At 36.1% G+C, this 15,735-nt stretch overlaps 1 protein-coding gene across 1 annotated transcript; it reads left to right on the plus strand.

Moving 5' to 3' along the window:
• The first annotated feature begins 209 nt into the window (after nt 1-209).
• Nucleotides 210-15,264, plus strand: plcxd3 (phosphatidylinositol-specific phospholipase C, X domain containing 3). The gene is made up of 3 exons (XM_042762472.1): nt 210-546; nt 9,512-10,220; nt 13,773-15,264. Exons 1-3 carry the CDS (start codon nt 444-446, stop codon nt 13,927-13,929), a joined length of 969 nt encoding a protein of 322 aa, XP_042618406.1. The 5' UTR covers nt 210-443; the 3' UTR covers nt 13,930-15,264.
• The last annotated feature ends 471 nt before the right edge of the window (nt 15,265-15,735 follow it).

The raw sequence follows: 15,735 nt of genomic DNA on the forward strand, positions 1-15,735 counted from the left end.
TTGTTGCACAGCCGTTTGTTCTTAACACCAATTTAGACTTACGAACATATACAGCGACTGTGTTAATATCCAATGTGAAAGGGTGATCCTTGTATAATGCACGGATCTTCCGCCCTGTTGCTCTCAAAAAAAATAAATAAATCAATAACATCAAAAGTCGCGATCAAAACCCCGCACATTACGAGCGCTGAAGTCTATCTATACTGCGCCCACACAGCAAACACGTGGGAAGGAAAAATTTAGACATCTTACATGCAACGAGCGTATATGTTTGTAAAGACGCTCTTTAAATCCAGAAGGAAGGGGAAATTGTGAAGTATGAGCGGCGCGCGCCGTCTCGGGGGTGTGGTGATGCTCGCGCTGTCAACTCACGCGAGCGCGGGCGCTGAATACTAGAGCACTCAGAGCGAAGCACTGACACCGAGCACCACAGAACCGACGGCATGGCATCATCTCAGGGGAAGAGCGAACTCCGCTATGCGGACTGGATGTCAAGTTTACCGGACACCTTGCACAGTATCCCTCTTACCAACCTCGCCATACCGGGTAAGCCTTATTTTGCCTTTTAATGCGCGGATGCGAGGAATACTAACTGGACAGTGAGAAATTGCTGCAGATTATATATAAATAAAATATGCTGCTTGGAGTCAGGTTCTTAAATGACTTAACTGACCGTTTAAAAAAAAAGTTTTTTTTATCATTTTTTTAAATCAACTCTTTCAAAACGCACATCGCACTGAGAGGTCACCCAAACGTAGATAAAATGGGTTCTGCTTATGACATAAGCTATTGTGTGACTAATAGGTTGTCGACATTAATATTGCTCCAATCTAGCGAGTTCATAATAATACTAATAACACAAATTAAATAAAACAAATATTACACATGTTGCTCGGGGCTCGAAATCCGTCTCTGCGATGTATTAATCTACACAAATTACACGTGTGCCACAGCCTTGACCAGATACAATATTACGAAATAACATTAATAATAAAAATAAAGATTATACATGGACCCACATTGTAGTTAAAAGAGCAGTAAATATATTATATATATATATATATATTATAAAACATCAGCAAAGTAAAGAATAATTCACTTGTAATTCACTATTATTTTCCCCCTTACGCTACAACTCAGTCACAGGCAATACTCTTAAAAACCCTAAACACCTTATACACAAGTAATAATTTCCATAATACCTACACTCATAAACATACAGGTTCTTTATTTCCATCTGTGGTTCTATGAAGAACCTTTAACATATACTGTATGGAACCTTTCCACTGGAAAGTGTAGTTCTTTACAAGAAGTCTCAAGAACTATTCATTGAAATGTTTGAGAAACCCAGTATGGTTCTTCTATGGCTTTGCTATGAAAACCCGCTTGAGGAACCTTTATTTTTAAGAATGCAAAACACCTTATTCAATGCCAGTTTTCTCCATCATATCCAAAAACTCATTTCTCACAGGTACTCCCCATAATATGCTCCAATTGTGACTTAAAAGATGTGACATAGATGGCAATTATAGAAACTGTGATTGTTGACACTGTCCTGAAGTGCAGCGCAATAAAAAATACATTGGAAGGCATATTGGAATAAGATTTGCATACAGGCGTTGCCCATGTACATGGTGTACAACCAATAATGATTCATCACTTGTTGAGAGTATGTCAGTATTTTCTGTTGAGACAAATCTAATCAGTGACTGAGCTCTCATTCTTTCTAGGGATCTATTTAAATGAATAGTTTACATTTTAGGGGGTAGTATAGCATTTATAAGAGAGCAGGGTTAAACCACACTTCAAATGCCAAATAAATACAGATGAATCCTAACCCAGGGCAAAGTATGAACAAACAAGATGACCCAGGATTGCATTATTATTATTTCAAATGTGAAATGCACAGTTTTCATCTTGTGCTTTTAAAGGGCTTTTTATCTGAATGACTCTGAAAGTAAGAGGTTTTGGGTTTTATATAGAGGACTATATGTAGTTGAACTGCACCAAAGGCTGGAACAATCAGCACGGACAGCTCTGATTAAAACCCCTGATTAATGTCTGTGTCACTGATTTTGACCCTGTGCCACAGGGACCAATTAACTGCCCTGCCACCTCCAAATCATCTTGTTAATCATCAATTATATATTCTGATTTCATGATCGTACTATACAGTTAGTGCTCTGACTTCAACAAACTGTATAAATGCAAACTAAACTGCATCATTTGCATGGACGGCTACAGATGAGAAGATCACCTCATGCCACTGATGCTAGTCTGTGCTAGATTCATCATTCCAGCAATAGTACAGAAGCAGTATTCTACTTAAGGACAACTTGACCCACTGCCATCATCACTCTTTTGTAAAACTTTTGTAAAACAGTATTGTCGGCGAGGCTGTAGGTGGGTGATGGAAAGTTGTAGTGTAAACACTAAACAAATTTAGTCTTCGGTAAGAATTCTGGCAACATACCACTCCCACACAGATATCTTGCAAAACTGTGAGCTTTTGAGGACTTACGATGCGCGGTTAAGATTAGCTCTTAAGGACAAGGAAAAAAGATCCATTAAAATGTAAGCACCCTGCCACAGGGGCTTGTATACAACTGACGCTGTATGAAAAAGGATCTGTCTATCCGTCTATCCATCTATCCTTGTATCCATCCATACACTGTAGAAATGCATTTATCATCTGCAACAGTGAAAGCTTTTTTATGTCCATTCATTGATCTATTGAGACCCCATGTTAGTCATGTTAGATTATGCTTAAGCCACTGGCAATAGAGTACGTTTTTCAGTTTAGATGTACATGGATATAATTAGAGAAAGCAATGGTCATTTTAGGATAAATTCCTAAAACATAAACATTGATCATTCGTCTTTGTCTCATGCATATTTCAGTAGTGCTTTATTTCAGCCTGAGGCACTTTCATAGACTGCTGAAGGTTTGCAAGAATCTCCAGAAAAAGGCTTTTTTTTTTTTTTGAAACTTGCATAATGCACTTTGTTTCTGTGAGTCTATATTAAAGACACCATTATCCAGAATCGACCTATTTACTTTTTTTAATGCATGTTCCTGTTTTTTTGTGTTATGCTGGTGTTATTCTACTGCATATTATTCCCACGGAGATTTAAAAAAGTCTCTGTTAAAGCCATAAACCTAACCAACAAGCTACATAGTAAATCACAATTAATTTAGGATTTTAAGCTTAAAAAAGGGGTATAAAATTGGATAAAAAGACAAAGATAAAGAAAGACTGCACTTAGCTTTAATGAAGGAACAAATACCCAAGAAGCATTACAAATGAAATAATTCAAAATCTATAACTATTGATTTAAAGATTGTATTGAAAATTTTTATTGCATAATATGAATATATATTTAGTATATAAATAGTTTGAGCATAGGGAAACATACTCAATCATTTGGGGTGCTTCCTGGAAGTGAGCGGAATTCTTTTGGTGCAATTTGCTTGCCCCGATTCTCTGATTGATGGAGATTTATGTGCAGAATCATGGATAATGTAGTTTTCACCATGAATTCCAGTGATTAACAAGATTATATAAAAAATAATTTTTGATGGCTTCATGAAAAGCATACCATTAACACCCTCATAGTTCACATAGTTAGGTCTGTCTTTAACAATTATAAGTTATCATTCAAATCAAGTTCCTCTATGGAAAAAAAATGAATGTGATTTTTATTTCCAGAACCCGACTAATGCATTCTAAACCGTTCTACCTACCAAATTTGCTTCTCTTTTCACAATCCAATCAATTTTAGAGTAAAATCAAATCTCACTCTACATATCCTTGGAAATACATCATATTAGAAAATCTTGAACTTTCTCATTTCTAATAACAATTCCTTCCAATACAGTCCTTTTAGAAAGCCATCTGCTTTAAACATCATCAAAGTCAGTATGTGGACGTATTATAGAGCCTGATATTTTTAAGCACTGCCACTCAAAAACTGACTCTGCCACCTCCTGTGGTGTGAAGGTCAATGCTTGCGCTAAGAGACTCTAGTGTGACTTTTATTTCCTCTATCGGAACTCTTTTTATAGTCATTCCAAATTAAGAGGCTCAAGAAATCATTGTAGCCTCTCAAACCTCTCTCTAAGATTAAAGATTTGACTGATCCTCCTGTTGCAACTCAACATTGTTTACTTGCAACATCAGTGTTGGCAGTATTTTGGAGGTTGGCTTGTCGTCCTCCACATACACACTTGCAAAAACATGAATCATTCTCCTATCGGCAAACAATAGGCATCTTAGAGAAATGCCTTTTTTTTTTTCTTTTCTTTTTTTTGCAGAGGCAGGCTTTTGTGTGGCTCTTACACTACTGTGCTCTGCTGGATGGCTGGCTTGATGAGGTTGCCACCCTGTTACAGTTGGCATTGTCACCAGCACAGGCAGCAGGACAGGGGCAGAGGAATTGTGTCATTGCTGAAGGCGGCTGTGCTGAAGTGACAGGTCCACAGAATGAACAGGACACCGCTGCTTTATCAGCTACCTGTACCTTGAAAGTACGCAGGGTGTTGCAGTTCAGAGACAGAAATGAAACCTGGTCTTATTAGGTGTTTATGGAGCTCCATAATTTGTATTCATGCCGCGGCTCTCATAAGGGAATGTTTCTGCCCCTTAATCATATTTAGCATGTAATCAGCTTTTGAGTGGCAGCCAATGACAGACACTGTAGAAACAGAAAAATCTGTTTGTTTTTTTTTAATCTTGAAAATGACACATGTTTTTATCTTAAACATAAACATTTTATTTTCTGCAATGTATTAAACATGGAAAATTTTGCTGATTAAAAGCAACATTACACTACTGTTCACAAGTTGTAAATATTTTTAATGTTTACTAAAGAAGTCTTTTATGCGCTTATTTAAAATAACTAAATAATTAAATGTCATTTATTCCTGTGATGGCGAAGCTGAATTTTCAGCATCACTCCAGTCTTCAGTGTCAAATGATCCTTTAAAAATCATTCTAATATGCTGATTTGTGGCTAAAGAAACATTTCTTATTATTAACAATGATGAAAACAGTGCTGCTTAAAAAGTTTGTGGAAACCATGAATTGTAAAAAGGGCAACTTTTAATTAAAAAATAAATCTTTTGTAACATTGTAAATATATGTAATGTAACATTTGACCAATTTAATGTATCCGTACTGAATAAAAGTATTAATTTATGATTGTATAGACAAAAGCATATACCATCAATTGACCCTTTGAAGGAAGCTTGATAAACAGGCGATCTGACCAATCTTATTGCAGAATCTGCCATTTTGTCCAAAAAAAAGAAAAAAAGAAAAGAAAACCCAGTCAGGAGAGTAAATTAACTGCGCTGGACTTTAACTTGAAAAAATAGTGTGTATTGATATCTTTCTGTGGTTGAAACAAAATATCTTCTGATGTTTAGTCATGTTTATTAAATGCTATATCTAGTAAAGGCCAAGAGACTTCACGTGCTGCTTGTAATAAGGAGCTACACCGATCTGTAATGACACATTAAAGAGCCACAAAATGGTATTTATTGTTTGAATTTCTTTCAAAAAATGACAAAATTTGAAAGCTGAGACTGTTTCATACTGTACCAAAAATAACCTGCTCTGTCTTTTCTGTTGGCGCGTTGTCAGTCTCCTCTTTGCTCCACGATGTATTTTTCACTGCGTGAGAACATGATGTGTGGCGTGAGAGCGCTGTAACTTGTCAGACATAGGAACAGTAATGAAGGGGGGCAGGTCTTTGCAAAGGGTCAATTAACAACAGCATAGTTCACAGCAGGTCTTTAACAGTTAAGTTTTCAAAAAATAAAAATAAAAAAAATGTTTAAAAAAGTCTTACTGCCCCCAAACTTGTGAACTGTACTGTATCTAGATTCTGATTTGTTAAAATTATAGTGAGTGATAGTGTTAATCAGTAAGAATAGGTTAAAAATTACAAACCAGTCAGTAATATTTTGCATCATATGCCATCATTTTCTTTGAAAAATGTTTGTGCATAAAGCTTTGATGGATTTATACTATCCATGTTTTACTTGTATATTACAAATTAAAAATGTCTATTTCAAAGACATTGCATTTTTTTATTGCAATGTATGTATTGTTTATAAATAATATAATATATTAAAAAATATATTGCTAAAAATAAAGCTTCAAAAACATTTGTTTTTTGTTGTATGAACAGTAAAGATGTTTGCAGGGCACAACTGGAGTTATCTTGCCCTATTTCTCATACATGGTAGCGTATGTAAACCCAGCTATTCACTAATGAAGAATAAGCAGGATTACGTCACTAACCAGAGCTTTTTGTTGATGAGCTTCACAGAGGCTTCGTAATCTAACTGCAGTGGTATGTTAGAAATGCTCGTGATCTCCAGTCTAGCCATTTGCCCTTGAGGCAGCAGGAGAGTGCCTTTAGAAACTCATCTGCTATGCCAAGTCTTTTTCCTGTCCATGAACAGCATCCATCAGTTATTGGCTAAACACTTGGACTTACTGTACATGCTCAGTTGGAAAGCAAAAATATATCATCAAACTCGAGGCACACCTTTGTTGCAGGTAATTGTTCTCTGAAAATTATTTGAATTACCCATTTTTCTCTTCTCCTATCACTTGTTTGTTTCCTGCGGTGAAGTGTAGGAATTATTTTCTGACTGATCACACACGGCCACATACAAAATGATTTCAATTACTTAGTTGCGCTAGAGGCATGAAAAATCGTAATGGATTCAGTCCTCAGGCACCATTTGTTCTTGTCTGATTCATCTTTAAATCTGTCTATACATCCAACTGTTCATCCATTAATCCTGCACTTTAGACTCAAAAGAGAGGATTTTTAGCCTGCCATGTCTCAGTAAACAAGATAAATGGAAAAGATTAAGTGATCATACATGGGGAAAAGAGTACCATATTTCCTGTAATGATTACCTTTTTTGAGAGGACATCCCCTGTGGTTGACAGTGATGTGTCAGTCTTTTGTGATGAGTAGTTACATCATCACACAGCAGCTTAAGGGTTCACGTAAACCCTTGAATCGAATCTGCTGTATGTTTTGCTGTTGCTGGTTTGTTTTTTAGTATGACCAGCATATCTCTGAGCTGCATTATGTGATGTTGGACAGGTAACCCTGGGAGATTTTGAAAGATAATATTGGAAAATAATTCATGCTAGCCTTCATCAAGCATATGTACAGTATATGAACAAAAGCCCATTAAATCAGAAGATAAAGGCTTATGATGTAAACACTGCAGCACTTTCTCCTAGGTTCTGTTCAGTGATGCTATGAACAGGTGTTTTGTGTCATAACTCTTACTATCTGATGTATGTTAATAATAATAATTATTATTATTAATAATAATAATTCTAATATTATTTTGTAATATTTTTTATTTATTTTATTTTAATATTAACATAAGTTTATATTACAATTATTTTAATTTATATATTTTCTGTTTGTGTGATAATATAATTAGCTTTTTATTTATTTTACTCTAGACAGGTCTGTGACTTCTCTAGATAAATCTCTGGATTGCATGTTTCAAAAACAAGAATGAGTCTTTAATCCACTCTAATGTGCCTCCTCTCAGGGGTGAAACATGAGCCTAGTCAGTCGCTTTCATTTTGTTAAATGGTCCATTTTCCCAGAAATAATTTTCCTCAAATCTTCCTAATATCAGCTCAGTGCATCTCAAAGCAAGGATCTCATAACAAGGAGATGCTCCTTTGCATTTAGCTGAGGAGCTATTAGAATGCCAAATAAATGCACTGAAGTTGTTCAGACCTGTTGAATTTTACATGGTTTTCTTCTGTTAAACAATAAAGCTTCAGTGTAAATTTCACTTTCCTTTTTTTAAGTTTTGCACAACACCTTAAGGAGAAAAGACAAGTAGTTATTCATTTTATTTTTAAATGTAATAAAAGAGGATAGCAATAAATGAGAAAATGTGTTTAAATAGTAAAGTGCTGTTTCCGTAAAAACTGATTTATAATCATGCTCATATCTTACCCTTCACAGTCTCTGATTCAATGAGATGTACATGGAAATTGTGTTAGTGGAGACTTCCCTCTGTTTTCACGTACCAGAAGGCATTACCTATATCAAGGAGGGAAATGAGTAATATTTACTCATTAATCTGAATTTGACACAGGAGGTAACAGCAACAAAATCTGCATATTTCCAGGCTGATCTTTTTAATGAGCATTTATTAGATATATGACACACTTTATTGTCATAATAGAGACAGATTGTCTATGAACTGGGAAAACTGTAGCAAATCTTTCTTTCTTTCTTTTTCTTTCTTTCTTTCTTGGCTTGTTAAAAAGCAGCATCTAATGCTTCCATCATTTCGACTGGTTTTGGTGTTGTGGTGATTGCCGAGATGTCTTTGGCGAGCAGACAGCTGTTTGCCTAATGGCCCTTTCCCATGGTGAATGTTGATGGCTACAGTGCTGCCTTCAGATGCAGAGATGCATTGTTTATTCATCAAAAATAATATTCGGAGAGTCTCTCTCACATGAACAGGTTATAGACTGATTGATGCTTTCATTTAATTAAATTAGCAATGCATCTATTTAAATAGTTGTTTTGATTTTTGGAGATCAAACATAGCACCTGGCTTTGCTCTGTATTTAAATTGAAAGCGTGCTTGTGAACTCCATGTTATTATCATGTAGGCCCTGGCAACGCGTTTCCTTCTGCTGCAGTCTGGATACAAGTGTTGGCTATTGCATTATTCCATTATTCCATTTAACCGTTACAACAGCCATTATATGTATTCTTAGGTTCCTGCTGTACAAAAGTACAGCAGATTATCAGGCAGTATTGGATTTGTGTCTTTTTTAGTGCAAGTTACCTTAAAATCATTGTTCTCATCATTTTTAGAGCAGATGGCCCTGTCCCAATTGGCACATTTGATGTGCGTTCATAGTCTGGTGCATGTCTGTGAAGTCTACAAGATCATAAAGCAGGGCTGTTCTATAACTTTACCAGCAAGGAGCCAAAATAACGGTTTTCTACTATATTTTAAAATATTATTTATTCCCGTGATGGCAAAGCTGAATTTTCAGCAGCCATTATGCCAGTAATGAGTGTCACATGATCATTCAGAAATCATTTTAATATGAGGGATGTAACGATTCACTCAACTAACAATACAAATCTAATAACAACATCAATTACACGATACTTTTTTCAGGATTCTTTGATGAATAGAAAGTTCAGAAGAACAGCATTTATTTGAGATAAAATCATTTGTAACATTATAAATGTCTTTACTGTAACCTTTGATTGATTGATTGATTGATTTCAACCTTTGAATATTATATTATATTATATTATATTATATTATATTAATATTTTTATGGGGCCTTTCTTCTATAGCAAAGTGAATGTTGTCTGTCATTCCACAAAGACTAGCATTGCATTTGTTCACTCAGATGTCATCATCATTTTTATGTTCTCTCTTAATAAATATCACTAACTCAGAAATCTTCTCATCCAGGTTCCCACGACTCCTTTAGTTTTTACATCGACGAAGCCTCACCAGTTGGGCCGGAGCAGCCTGAGACCGTGCAGAACTTTGTCTCTGTGTTTGGCACAGTGGCCAAGAAGCTGATGAGGAAGTGGCTGGCGACACAGACCATGAACTTCACCACCCAGCTGGAGGCGGGCATCCGCTTCTTTGACCTCCGCATATCCACCAAACCCAGAGACCCCGACAACGAGCTCTTCTTTGCACATGGCCTGTTCAGCGCTACCGTACGCGAAGGCCTGGAGCAGATCAGCACCTTCCTGGCCTCCCATGCTCGCGAGGTTGTGTTCCTGGACTTCAACCACTTCTACGGCGTACAGAACCTCCATCACGAGAAGCTGGTCCAGATGCTTCGCACCATCTTCGGGGACCGACTCTGTCCAGTAGTGTTTGCTCAAGAGGTAAGCCTGAAGTACCTCTGGGAGAAGGAGTATCAGGTGCTGGTCTTCTATCACAATCCCATGGCTCTGGAGGTTCCTTTCCTGTGGCCTGGTCAGATGATGCCTTCTCCTTGGGCCAATACCACAGATCCTGAGAAGCTCATTCAGTTCCTTCAAGCCTCAGTAAAGGATCGGAGACGTAAGGGCACCTTTTTTGTGTCTCAAGTGGTTCTCACTCCCAAAGCAAGCACCGTCATGAAGGGTGTCACCAGCGGTCTGAGGGAGACCATCACAGAGAGGTAAGCTATTGTACACTGTTACAAAATCCATCCTGTGAAATGGTTGGCATCAAAGAACATGCTGACTCATTAGATGTCACTCTCTGTTATCTTCAAATCAGCACTAGGCAGATTTTTTACAGTCCCGATTTAATTACTCATTACAGTTATTAGCCGTTGTTCAGAGTCTCTTGGGTTTTACTCATCAGGATTTGTCAGGCTTGGTTAGAAACATGAAACTCTTGGCAGAACGCAGATTTCGAAATGACTCTGGATGACAGAACAACATATTCAGTGCATTAATTCTAGAGTGCACCAATATTCTGCTCATTCAAATGACTAAGAGGGGGTACTTCTGCTTCCTGCATGGAATACATTGGCATCTGTGGCTATCAGAGGATGATCTTCTGTTATTCCTTCTCGCCTGTCAGCAGGCATGATATATTGTGTGCCACTGGGCATGCAGCTAAGCACAGCTATAATAACTAGCCATTGGAATTGTAAAGGAATTGAATAATTAGATTCCTCTCAGTGATTCTGGGTTTCTAAAGGAATGATTCTTTTAGTATTTCTGAGGAAGAAATATTTGGAAAATATATTTTTTCCAGCTGATTAGATAATAAATATTTGTAAAACTATTTTTGCAAAAGATGTTCTTACCCAGACGTTTAAATAACTTTTCATATTCTTTATCACAGATGCAGTACATAAAATTGGCGCTAAATATGCAATACTAAATACTGAAAAAAAAGCATTCAAATATTTCATGCATTTATTAATTTTAAAAAATACCACCAACAAACTTCCCCACATATTTCTGTAGTTCTGGATTACCCACTATATTTGCTGAAATCTGATGTATGTATATGAAGATACTGCATTTGTGTTACTGTTTCCCACAACGCAACATGCTCCATGAGACGTTTCATCTTCAAATGCATTAAAAACAGTATCGTTGGTAGGACATAAATTGCACCTTAATCTCAACAGCATGTTTCAGATCAAGTCAAATGATGTCACTTTTACCTCTATAGTGCTTTATACAGTATAGATTGTTTAAAAGATATTAAATAATAATAATATTGCAGTAATATAATATATAAATACACTGAACAAAATTATAAATGCAACACTTATGTTTTTGCCCCCATTTTTCATGAGCTGAACTCAAAGATCTAAGACTTTTTCTATGTACACAAAAGGCCTATTTCTCTCAAATATTGTTCAAAATATCTGTCTAAATCTGTGTTAGTGAGCATTTCTCCTTTGCCGGATAATCCATCCACCTCACAGGTGTGGCATATCAAAGTCGTAAATTAAACAACATCATTTTAACACAGAAGAAACTTATATATGTAGCAACATCTCAAGCATCAAATCTCTATTTTCTAAGGAAAATGCACACTTTGGTCATACGTTTAAGTTCATTTTATCCAGGCCAAAGCCAATGTGATAGTTTGGTCGAATGTGTCTTTATTTTTTGCATCGAATGGGCTGATGGCAAATTAATTATAGATGAGGGGAGAGGTGGTGCACAGAGAGTAAAATGATATGGCCTCTGCCAGCACACTGCAATCTGACAAGCATGGCATCTTATTAGCTGATAAAGCCTTCTAGCCCTTGGATCATCTGGGAGTGAGCAGCAGAGCATGAGATAACTCCTGAGTCATAGCCCTCACAGGAATGAGTCTGTGTCTGCTGATGTGACCCCACTTCTGGTGCATCACCACCTGCAGACAATTTATAGACAGATCCAGCAAACATTGCATATTAGATCTGTTCTGAAATTTAGTGAGCTTCCTGCCTAGACAGTATCCTAGTCACACAATTTAATCATGCTTCCTGCTAAGACTATGAAAGCCTATTTAAGCAACATAAGAAAAAAATCTTGCTTTGGTAAATAATTATGACATAAAAATCATAATTGTGACATTAAAAGTTCAAAGTTATAACATAAAAAAACTTAAAAACATGAACTTAGGACAAACAAATTGCAATTTAAAAAGTAATAATTATGACTTTTTTAATTTCATAAGTACTTATTATCTCATACTCTCACTTTTCATTTTGACTTCTTAATTTAAGAATTATGACTTATTATCTCATACTTTCAGTTTTTGTTATAATTATGACTTGTATGTTATAGTTACGGTTTAGGAAAGCATGATTGGTTTTCTTACGTGGCAAAAAGTCAAAGTTATGACATAAAGCAATTATGAAAATAAAATATAAACATTCAAATAATAATCAATTTAAAAATGAACTTAAATAACTAATAAAAGTAATTTAAAACTAATTAAAGACTATTATCAAAATGTATATTTTTTTCTTATTAAAGTATTGCATCATGATGCAAATCACTTGTGATTTGAGATTGTTGTGTACTTTGCATGAGGAGCACTATTTATATGGAATAATGCTTTGCAACTGACAATCCGAATTGGTCACTTATAAAGTTACATTTCTGTCAGGACCACCATCGTCAAAGATGATTGACAATTAGCATACAGTTTGGATTGGTGGTATGGTTCTGTTCAGCCTAGCCTAGCATGGATAAGAGCAGGATAAGCACACCCTGTTAGGTTTCTTTATTTTACAATAGAGTTTTGTAACATTTTGTTGTCGTTGAGGGTGTCTTACGACCAAAACTGATGGAGCTGAAGCTCTTTCCGGTATGGCGCGTGCGAATCGGGATCCGCCGACCGGAGAAGTGCAGTACCCTACTTGTTGTGCTCTACAAGATATAGCTTCGGTTGCTGTTGTTTGTAACAGCAAATGAAAACAGGTTACCTGTGAGTTTAAAAAAAATAGGCATGTAGAATAAAATGAGTAGGCTATCATATTCCATGTCGTTGTAGATCACATATTGTAAAATTCAAATGCCACTGAATTAAGTAATTTCTGTTTTGTCAATAACATGCAGCAGCCGTGAAAATATTTTTATTTCTTTTTTAAATTAATTTTTTTTTTTAATCTAGGAAAAGAATAGTAAAGGAAAGAATCAGCAGGCTTAATAAACTCTGGTCGCCTGCCGCTTCTCTCCTGTTAAAAATGAACTGAGCTCGCAGTTGCCGCTTTTCTTGCGGTGGGATGAAAGGGGCGTTTCAGCGCCGCCCACATATTCAAAACTAATATTAAAGCACAATCTCATCTTTTACCCATGAACAAAAATACGAAAAATCCAGCTAAATTTTAGTTTTCTGTTTCTTAAACAAAACGAAAAAACGAAAATCAAACCGTTTCTCATTTCTCTTTATTTCATTTTAAGTAGAAAATCAAATGACCAAAAGAGACACGGACCTATATGGATGCTGTTATAGGCATTGTATCACTATGGGTAGGCATGGATCCACTGAGAGTCATCTGATGCAAGTTTGTCTGATGTGACCTGCCAGAACCAACGCTACACTTGATTTCAGTCAGGATACCACCTTAAAAGGCAGCTGCCTTTGTAGGCAGCAGGCAGCGAGGCAGCTCACTATATTTTGCAACTGAGCTATTGTGTTCGCTGATGTTTGGTTTGGGAACAAATCCCCTTAGACTGAAACAGAGTGTATGTATGTGTTTTCTCAGGGCTCTTCCTGGCATGATGCAGTGGATCCGCTCACAGCGACCTGGGGAAAGTGGAGTAAACATCATCACGGCCGATTTTGTGGAGCTGGGGGAATTTATCAGCGCTGTTATCACCCTCAACTACTACCTGGATGATGAGGAAGAGAACGCCACCTGAACCTCCAAATTTCACACATCGCTTGTGGTATCAATTACTTGCTCCCTCTCTCTTTGCCATATTTTTATGTTTTATTGATTTTTATTTATTTTTTGGATCATAGAGGCTCTGTTCGTGTGACATTTTTAGGGCTAATGAAAACCTTGAGATTGATAGTAGAGACCAGACACGGTCAGATGGAATAATTTCAGGTTTTGTCTGAGGATGAATGGGGGCAGATGGTGATTTAATTTCTTTCTGGGCAAAAAAGGTGACTGGCCTTTTCCCATGTTTCTCTGCTTCCTATCTATTGGACTACTAGTTACTGATCCACATGCTCGAAACCTTGATAAGTTCCCCCAATTCTGCTTCTGATCAAAGTAACAGTAACATTAACTAATTTCATGGGAATAAATATCGTTTGTACAGTGAATGTGATGCTGAATCTATAGTAGGTTTATTTCTAGTGGTTATAGTAACTTGTATGATTGTCGAGTTGTAAATACTTGTAAACCTGTTGAATTGTAACTTTGCTCACTATTTGTCATACCCGAACGTACGTCAAGAGTTGAGGTTCCCTTCCGGGCCTCGGTATGATCATACAGTGTTGAAGAAGTGAACTATTAAATGTTTGTATTCACAACCAAAAATTGCAATTGTATGTAACAGCATTTTTGCCTTTCTACTGTTATCAACACTAATAAGTGAGGCTTTGTATCTACATTTTTGTAGCCGTCCTTTACTTTATCCAACAGATTCTTTTATATATCAGTGAACAACATAAATATTCTTTGCATTTGCACTGTTGTGACTGTGGACTGTTAAAGAGTGGCCACTGAAGTTGCAGAAATACCCCCATACAATCAATCACTTAATAATGCATAATTTGCATTCAGTTGTAAACATGCATACATAAACAAACAAACACACAAGAGACTCACTTAATGGGTATGAACAGATTTATTATAACACCATTTTCTAATTAGCCAGACTAATTGGGTAAATTGCCATGCTAATGTTTTAATCACACAGATGCCAAGTAATTGACAGTAGGAAACAATGTCCCATACTGCTGCCTTCTCCTTTTTACAGTCACGTGGCACTGAAAAACCAACTCAGAAAGTTTGCAGCATTGTTTGTTCATTGAAGTGTTTAAATCATGTTAATTAATGTGACAATCCCATGGTCAATCTGGAGCATGGACTTGTGTGAATGCATTAATCATGCCTTTGTACAGTATAAAATTGCATGTAGTTGTCTAGGTCGATAAATTGTATGTAAACTTTCTATGGGTATATGTCCTAATCTAACATTTCTGACAAATCTGGTGTACAATAAATGTAAATACTGCATATATATACCAAATAGTGTGTTTTTTTATTATTATTATTCAAAAATGCATTAAAATGCAATTCAAAACATTCAATTGCTTGAATGCCGCTTTTCTATGACAATCAGAAAAATGGATAAAACAGGAAGTGATGTCTTAGAGAGGACCCCTATAGATCCTCCAGGTTGTATGTCAAGATCAATAGGTCTCTCAAATTCAGTTAATTTTAATTTTGTATGACAAGGCAAGGTAGTTCAGGTTATAAAATGTCATGTGGTTTGACTCCTCAACCACTGCATATTATTTATTAATTAATAATTCATGATATTGATAAAAAAACAAATATGCTGAAAGGTGTATGTTTGTATGATTTCATTTGTATGTTTCTTTATGATCTGCTAACGCACAACTAAAGCCCTGTTCACAAGAAATACAACAATTTCAACGTTAACGATAACTATAAAGTTTTAGTAATCGTTCAAATTCTATGAGAATAG

The sequence above is a fragment of the Cyprinus carpio genome, chromosome A8 (genome assembly GCF_018340385.1).
Source record: "Cyprinus carpio isolate SPL01 chromosome A8, ASM1834038v1, whole genome shotgun sequence".
In the NCBI taxonomy this organism is placed as follows: Eukaryota; Metazoa; Chordata; class Actinopteri; order Cypriniformes; family Cyprinidae; genus Cyprinus; species Cyprinus carpio.